The 9,477-nt window shown below is 31.4% G+C and overlaps 1 protein-coding gene across 1 annotated transcript; it reads left to right on the top strand.

Moving 5' to 3' along the window:
- Positions 1-5,905: 5,905 nt before the first annotated feature.
- Positions 5,906-7,767, top strand: TRIADDRAFT_62278 (uncharacterized protein; the record flags this gene model as incomplete). Its single annotated transcript, XM_002118225.1, has 4 exons — positions 5,906-6,215; positions 6,545-6,923; positions 7,164-7,240; positions 7,463-7,767. The coding sequence occupies 4 exons, from the start codon at positions 5,906-5,908 to the stop codon at positions 7,765-7,767; spliced, it is 1,071 nt and encodes a 356-aa protein (XP_002118261.1).
- Positions 7,768-9,477: the final 1,710 nt, after the last annotated feature.

Genomic DNA, 9,477 nt, shown 5'->3' with positions numbered 1-9,477 from the left:
ACGTCCAGTAATTTTATTTCTGAAAAATAATATTTTAATCGGTAATATCAAAAGGCAGATTTAAAAATTTTTTATCTTACTATTATAACTATAAAATTCCCTTATTTATCTTAAAGTAAACCAAAAATAAGTACCCTAATTAATGTTGTTGAACTTGGATCACTTATAATAAATGTAATATAATGCAGTATTATAATCGAATCATCGTAAACGGATTGTTTAACTAGCTAATTGACTAATATCTTTCTTTAATCATTACTGTATAATGATTAGTTTATCTTTGGTGTACAATAGCCTGGAACATAAACGAAAAATTATACTCAGATGTAGTTACTTGATATGAAGTATCGTATGCAAGCATAAAGTGCGAGTTGAACAGCTCTATGTGTTCTCTAACATGATTATTAGTAGGTCTTCATCTTAGTAGAGTGCACCTATGGATACTATAGCATTATTGCTAATACTTGTAATAAATGTAGTCGTCTATTGCTGAGGTGTATCATAAATAGTATGCTTATAGTATCTAGGTAAGGTTGGAATGCTAAAAAATGGCGACGCCGCGTATAAGATCAGTCAGAATAAAATGCAATCTTAACAAAACGCTAAAACACTGCCCCCAAAATTAAGTCTTATAATTATTAGCTAGCTATCTCATAGATTACGTTTTAATATTATATCAAAAAAATTCTAGTAAACTGATTAAGCTTCGTTAATGAAAATCTCTTATCACATTGATCACTAATTTCCGTCAATCATAAAAATTTGAAATCTAGGAAAATTTTTTTAATAGTGCTAAGTAAATCGCATAATACTAAGTGCGTTTAAAATGAAGTAAGTTAATCTATGTGAAGAATAACCACCTTACCTCTTTTTAGATTTAACGATCATTGATTCAATACAACTTTCAACCAAAAATGAACCTTCAGGCTGCATAGATTGATCCAACATGTTACTTTCGTTGGGATTATGGTCGATGTTTGTATAGTCTAGGCAAACTTGTCTACTATGGTCGTCCATTTATCCTTTATTTAATATTCGATCATATCTATTAATTATCGATCAGAGACAGTAGGATTATAATGCCATTTTAAAAGATTTAAATCCACTGATAATAATAGTTCGCTTTAGATTCTCCGACGTCTTTAAAATTATGTTACGTTGCAATCTTATTCGCATATAACTTGCGAGTTTAGGCGGAGCTATTTATGCAATTATTGCGTGCAGTGTATAACATCCACGATATAGCCCTTAATGGATGTGACGTCATGACGCACTTAATATAAATATTAATGCAATTGGTTACTGTAATTACTTAGTTTTATTTGTGCTGTTTACAAGTTATATATCCAGAGTGCCACACTTGTAGATTATCAAGTATCAAATAATCGGAAACTACTCAATTAAAACAAGATTCTGTACCAATAATATTTTTTGTTAAGTAATCCCTGATAAAATGCAATCAAATACAAAGATATGCATATTTGAACCTTGGGTGGCCAGTACTGTAATTTAAATGAGATATCAGTATACAATAGAATATGAATCCGGGTACGCTAATTAATTAATCTTAATTGCCGTTTAATTAAATTAACAATAGGATTATTTTAATTTACTTGCATAATCAATAATACGATTTAATTAACGATATCTCTTGGATGGCTCTTAGTGAAGAAAGGCCATCAGCAATACGGGAGCATACACGTACTGATTGAACAGACTTTAAGTCATATTGTATGAAATCATAATGGCGCAATATAACGCCAAATACTGCATAAAATTAAAAAAAAGCCATAGATTATTATTTCACTATCCCAAAGGTAGTTTTCACTCTAGTTACTTTAGTATTTTTATATAGAGTTCATAATACTTAGTATGAGTAGTTCTCATAAAATAGTTTAGTTTTCTTCATTATATAAGACATCGAAGAGCTATTAAAATTTGACGTGAATTTAGTTACGATGAAACCAGTTTAGAAGTGGTTAATAATTGAGTCACGTCTGTGAAACTTATCCTAATAGATGACTAGTAAATTTTTCATTTCGTATGATCCTATATTCCAATAATAGAATTTAATTTGTAATTAATAGAATAAAAGTTCTTTTTTATGAATGATCTTATTACTATTTCTATCAAACAAGATACTACTTTCTCTACTTTTCGGTACAGCTCTTCCTTAATTGTGCTAAGTCGGCACATCTTCGAAATATGACTTGAAACGTATTGGGAATGATACCAGGGACTTGATGTTTCGATAGCAGATTTTGTAGTTATTATAGTTTGGTCTGTTATAACACTTAGGATACTACAGTAGATTTCATTCCTTCATCTCGTATTGGTAGGCCTTTAAATTTTGATTTGATGTAATACTCTGATAAAAATTGAATAAACATAGAATCTTTATAGAGTTTTCTACACAGCCATTTTGATTGTTACATTTTCTTATAAAGGTTGTTATCGACAGAGCAAGCTTTGCTTGCATACGCAAGTGATCCTTAATAGACACATTATAATGGTTGGTATAGAATTGACCACAGTACTAAGGATATTGTACCGCACTGTAGATATCTTACGGTACCTGCTAATCTTTACTTGGTATGTCTATCACCGTACATTATTCCATGTTTGAACTTGCTAAGTACTAGCCTCTAATATCAATAATGCGGTATGGTAAACTATTTCTGATACTTTACTTTATCAACGGCCTACGGTGTTACGTACCGAACTAGCGATGCATATTTCATTCATAATTTAAATCTCAGTAACTATAAGCTGTGTAGATATGTACCATCACTTATCGTATCGTAATGTGCATCTCAAGACTCTACTTGGAAGTCAAAATATTTCCAACCAGCGTAAGTTTATGATTGTAGAATGTGTCGTTCCTCTTACAACAGCTTGTCAAATGCCTTGATTTCTACGTGTTTTCGTAGGGCCGACAACAGGTTAAAGTTTTATGGGATAAAGCATACAACAAATAATATAATATTCATAGAGATACTACAGTATTTGATATCCCAAATACTCTAGCAATAGTGACTATACGGTATAACCGGATGTAAGATGACAAGAATAACCAGATTCTGTAAGACTCAAATGTGTATTTATAGAATGCACTTTATTGACGTGTTGTTTTAGTCTACTGATTTTTATAGTACAGTTTTTAATTGAATTTGATGTAGACGTCTTGCAATTTAAATTTTAAATTTGCGTTTTTATCGATTTATAGCGAAGACTAAAATAATAACTCTGTTTAATTCATGATGCATTTGCAGTACAATATCCATACGCTAACGTACCCGTCTAGTTACTGGCTAAAACAAATGAATGATGGTTCTTTAAAGGCGAATGCCATATATACAATAATATACAATAATCTATAAGAGATCTTATCGAAAATGTGCGTCATTATAACTCTTTTGGAAGTCATTTATTTTATTGATATCAAACTAGTATAGAAATTTCATTAAATTTTTGATATATTTTCTTGTAATCAATTTATATTGTACTGTACAGTATATTACTTTAAAAGAAATGAATTAATTATGATACTGTATATTGTAAGCTAAAGGTACAGTTCTTATACACTCTTTGGCTTTTAGTGAACTTTCTTCTTTGATCAAGTTGCACTTAATCCTTACTTGTTCATTATGCACTAGGTTTAATTAAATTGTGAAGTATAAAATCATATGAAGACATGTAGACTTAGAGCAGATCTTATGTCTCAACGAAACCGAGGATCTCACTGATTTCGTATACGTACATTGTTGCTTACTTTTATTCAAGCTTTACCTCTGGTTGTGGGTAATAAATAATGTAAAGTTGAATATACTATTTGTAACAGGATTTATGTACTCAGTTTTATGAATTTTAATAACAAAAAATAAGAACGATTTTACTATATACGCATACGACGTGCCAATCACAACTGCATTATTTAATGTTGATTCACATATCATGATAGGTGTGTAAAACTATTATAGTTTGTTAATAACGCGGTTTGGACTTACAAAAGTGACATGTATTGACAGTTAATTTGAATAGCCGTGATTTCGGTTACGGCATAAATCTCTTTTTATTTTTTATAATGTTAAATTGCCTCCTTTCAGGATTATTTTAGTATAGCAATATAAATATAGCAATAAGCTGTCAAGCTCTCTACTAACAATAAGCCTATTACAGTTTAAAATTTTGAATAGAGTTTTTACCATCATCCCAAAGCTATTGGAGATACATAAGGTATTATTTATAACATATTACATTACTATCTATATCTAATATTGAAAATAAAAGTATTTTTTTATATTAGCCCTATCCGCAGATATCGTTTTCCGAAAATAAAGGAAATAATTGATTACATTAGAAATGTGCTCAATTGGTTAATTAACATATTAATTTATCTGAATTAGTAATCAATGTTCTGTTCATCATAGTTATGCCATACCCCATCATTAAAAAATAAATGCCGATTTTTTTTGTGATAGCCAGGATTAGAATATGCGGAGGTATAAATATTTATATTAAGTAGAGCATTTCCTAATACTGTTATTATGATGAAAAGCTTGCTTTTGTGATCATGGTACACCTGCTCTATTGATATAACAGTACAATATGACAATATCGGTCCCTTTTTTATCAGCATTTGTCATTGATTTGATTGTAAAAGTATTTTTGGAATTGATATAGAATTAATTATCTCTAACCCTTCGGCGATTAGCCTTTTATACATTTTAGGTTTTATTTTACCTAAATGATATCTTTGATATTTGTTATAAAAGCATATCAGTTGTAATGATAGTGAAGACGCGGTATTGAATACCGGTATAACGATAAAAGCGTGCCCAAGAAAGTAGCGATCCACATCTACTAGCATGTATTACGGAACATTTCTCTGACTGCTTTCAAAAATTACTATTAGATTGATAGTTGATATTGGATTTAACCTTGTACCTGATTGAATCTTATTGAAGTAATGGCTGTAAAATTTTCTCCTTGGATTGTATCTCTCTGCCTGTTACTTCATTGCCTTACGATTGAAAGTAAACAGGATACCTTGATTGGGAAAATGGTAGATTCTATCGATAATTTATTTCGCTATTACAATAAAGACATGGACAAATTGATTATAGATGGGATTTATGGCATGTATTTAGCAGACGGTAAGCTAAATAAAAAAACTCATACGGTAAAATCATGATACTGTTCGTTGTGCACCTGGGATTTACCGTAGCCAACCATATGAGCGATTTCACTCGCATTTTTGTATAAGGGAATCTCTTAAAGTAATATAAACTAAACTAAGATACAGTATGTAAATAATTTGATGGATCAGTTAATTGTAGTTTGATTATATAGCCCAGCAGTAGCAACGACATATTAAAATCATATTTTACATTCAATATATGAAAGCGTACTTAGTGTAAAATCTTATTTTGTTAACTTGTAGCAAATAGTAAAATAATATCGTTACTGCAACGTTGTTGACTTTTATCTTGTAGTGATGCCTTATTATGGGCCTATTATCTTTGTGTAAGTAGAAAAACTTTATTTACTCATTTTGAAATACATTCTCCAGAGATCCTTAGTTACAATAATTTGATGTTAATTTGTATAAAATTAGAGAACATTTAAGTAAAAATTCAAGTCATTAATCAGATTAGAGTTCCAATCTCTGATTTTAAGTATGTAATACTGTAGTATTTATCGTATATCTGATAAACGAGAGTTTTAATATTGCACACATCTTGAAATTTAAAAACAGGTTAATGTTTTTGATAGATTTCAAAAAATGCACCAATTGTAAAATAATGTCAATTCGACTACAATCAGAGGGTAATACTTTCTATGTTCTAATTTTCCCTATAACGTCAAATCTGGCTTACCGGAATCAGCTTACTTTCAATCCATTATGTATGATATGGATAAAGGCGTATCAGTGTTAGATAGAAATCAAACCAAGAAAGTAGCCCAATTTCGTCAACAAGCTATTGACATTATGAAGCCTACTTTAAAGCGTTTACTCTATCAATCAGAAACTTTCAGACGCTTAAAGAAGATGTTCCAATTACCGATAGTCATCCCTAGAGAATTAAGAACATTGCAACCAACCCCGTTTTCCAGCCATGATGGTCCACCATATGGTAGGATGTATTCCAGTAGATGTATGTGGAGAATCCTGGGAAGCTATCCCAAAAATATTTCGCAATGTAACATGGAAGGTAAATAAAGATTTCAACTTATAAAAGTTCGATTAATTTTTTCAAACAAATAGCCGAATCAATAATAATTAAGCATTCTGTTACATTCTTGATTCAATACTTATGCATTGTTTTAGTTATGGAATACTACCAACGGAATATAATATTAGAAAGTGATATGACTGAGTATTAATAAACTATAAATCACATTTGTGGCAGATTTCTATAACCATAATATGATGGAAATAATTGCATTATTATAGTACGCTTAGTATAAATGCGTGCAACGGTGCAAAATTTGGAAATTGTCCAGAAAGTTAGTAATTAATATGTTTTGGTTTCCGTTATAGGTGATTGTATGGGCTTTATGACGCAACTAAATAGCAGTGGATATATCTTGACACATCAAGTGATAGCTTTATATCTTGCTCAATTGGCCAAATGCGACGAGCAGCTTAGATTGTTAGCGAAGCCCTACGGTGAAATAGAATCCTTAAAAAATGCTTTATGCTCAAAAATTTACACCGAATTGATTGGTGAACTGAAGAAAGGACTAAAGAGTATTACGTCACAAGATTTATTTCTCGAGCAAATTATTGTATGTGGAGGTTATTTTGGATATAAAGAATTTATTGATGATAGTTTTATCCGTATGATACTCCACTGGCAACGACGAAATGGCTGTTTTGCCTACTATCAGGGTCCATATATTCATCCTATGAATAATAGGTAATTACATGCATCTATTCAAAGAAGTAATGAGCGAGTTATTATTGTTCCTAAGTAATTCACAGTAACAAATGATTAGCATTTTCGAAGCATGACGTTTCTAGAGTCTATACAATAATCTATAGGCGCTTTCGCTTTTTTCAATTATCTATATACTGAAAAAAATCTCTAATTTTGCTGTTATTGTGCGAGAAATATGTTTATACTTACATAGATATTATACTTATATATGATTTAAAGCCATAACAACAATCAAAACGGAAGCGGTTCGGCTAAGTACAGAAAACTCAATACCAGAACAGAAATCATTTTACCAGGTATAACTAAAATTTGAGTTTTGTAGCTGCTCCAAGATGTCTAATTTAAATTGACATGTATGCTAGCGTTGCACACTTGCATAAAAGGTAATGCACGTATTCACGACTACAGGGAGTAAAATAATTAGATTTCCTAACGAAATACAAATAGACAAATCACAAAAGGTATATTTGAAAACTATTAAAGACAATCTTCATATTTATCTTTTATGTAAATTCTAGACGGTTGCTTTCAGCATACATCATCCCTTGCTATCGGAACAATTGCAATTCATCTCAAATGGCTAGGCTTAATAAGACATCCAACAGCATTTCTTCAAGCAACGGCAATTAACGTTAACGATTCAGAGCTTGTGGCAACTAACATGAATCAAACGTATTCAACACAGTCTACTACATCTTTAGCAAAGATTGTTATCCCGTTAGGTCTCACTACTATTTTTACTGTTATTGGAGTACTGTTGATAATAATAAAGTCCAGACTCGGTCGGAAATACAGCTATTCGAGAATCCCAGATGAAGACTGATGAAACGCAATTACTTATGTTTTACAGAAACAATTATATTAACTGTGAATTAAAGATAATTACACTATTGGTAGAGGATAACAGACTTATCCTTTCTGAAAAGCAATATGAGCAACGATCGTAAGTAATTTCTGTAAAATACTCTGCAAAGTTAGTTTATCTACGGATTCAGTGGTTTATCAAATTGATAAGATCGTAAATGGAATTTACTATATCAGGTAAGCTTAAAGTCCCGTACAGTATTTACTATCGTACATTGTATTTGTTAATAATTATAATCTACAGTACAGTATTACATTGCTATAAATATCATTAAAATATACTATGTTGTATCTCCCCATTTATGCAGTACTGCAATAAAGCTTCGTATTTTAAACACATTACATAGGCGTAAAGTGCCTTTGCAATGCCTGACTCAGTGGATAAACTTGTAATACAGCAAGTCGAATCAGTAAAACATCGTATGCAGTTTTGTTTTGCGAAAAACTGATACAAGATTAGCTACATAGAACACTAGAAATTGAAGACCAATCGTTACTGGTTAGTGGCTACTCGATTTGGATACTGTTGTGCTTTTCTAAATGCATATTACGTATAAAAATGTAACGTACGTTAAGTACTGTACTGACAGTGATGAAGTTATCACTTTGAAGTAGTGAAAATAGTGTACTGTACAATGTGGCCAAACCATATCCGTAAATACCGTAGGTTAAGGTAGCAATGATTTGCGAGTGCCCAATACAGTATAACCTTGGGCTATTACATTTACATCTAGTAGTCCATGGTATAACTGTAGCACGGTGTTACAGTAAAGAATACCAAATGTGTAAAACAGATCTCGTATATCGTATCTCGTAAATCTTCATGGTACACTGAAACTCTTCTCATTAATTAATTAATCTACGATATTGCATGAAGCACATCGCCTATCAATCGAAATTCATACTGCGCATGCGAGAATCGATAGTTGAGGAAATTTACTGTTTTACTGAATAAAAGCGTATAGCGGTAACCTTCCCTAATTCAAATTGATACTGCGCATGCGAGAGTCGATTGTTAAGGAAATTTCAAAGACCGATTATCCGGTTTATCTTAGCCGTTTTCGACTGTTTATATGAGGAGTAAAATTCGAAATCGGAAAAAATACTCCAATAGCGTTTTGATCATATACCAGTCTAATCCACTGGGTCAATTGATCGAACAAATCTCTATCATCGACAGTCAGTTGATATAAGCCATTAGTAAGGTAGTAAATCGAACAATCTTGTCTCATTACTGCTAGACTAAGGCTATGTGACTGTAATCTATACAATTGCTGTAAGATCATTGCGATCGAACACAGTTGTATGCATCAATCGCGATGCAAATCGCTTACGATGTGGTTGTATGTGATAGGCAATGCCAATCTATACAAACCTAGCAAATTGAAACCTTGTGTTTCATCAAATACTGTGTATGCACTATGAATCTTCAACATTGATTTTATCGATCGATTGAAAAATTTCATGGGCTACCAGTAAGGAGAAGTGTCAAAGATGTGGCAAATAAAATAGGTATTTCTTACTTCATTCCCGTGACGGAAATGTCAAGTAAGATTAGATACCTTGATACAAATTGCTGTAGCACTATGAGCTATCATTGTATTTTGATAGTTCAACAGAGTAATTTATAGTTCAATTGTGCAAGATTGTACTTATTTTAAGTACTTTG

This window comes from Trichoplax adhaerens, genomic scaffold, assembly GCF_000150275.1.
Source record: "Trichoplax adhaerens TRIADscaffold_40 genomic scaffold, whole genome shotgun sequence".
Classification (NCBI taxonomy): domain Eukaryota; kingdom Metazoa; phylum Placozoa; class Uniplacotomia; order Trichoplacea; family Trichoplacidae; genus Trichoplax; species Trichoplax adhaerens.
Note: the sequence above shows the minus strand (reverse complement) of the source record. Positions and strands in the feature narration are given on the sequence as shown.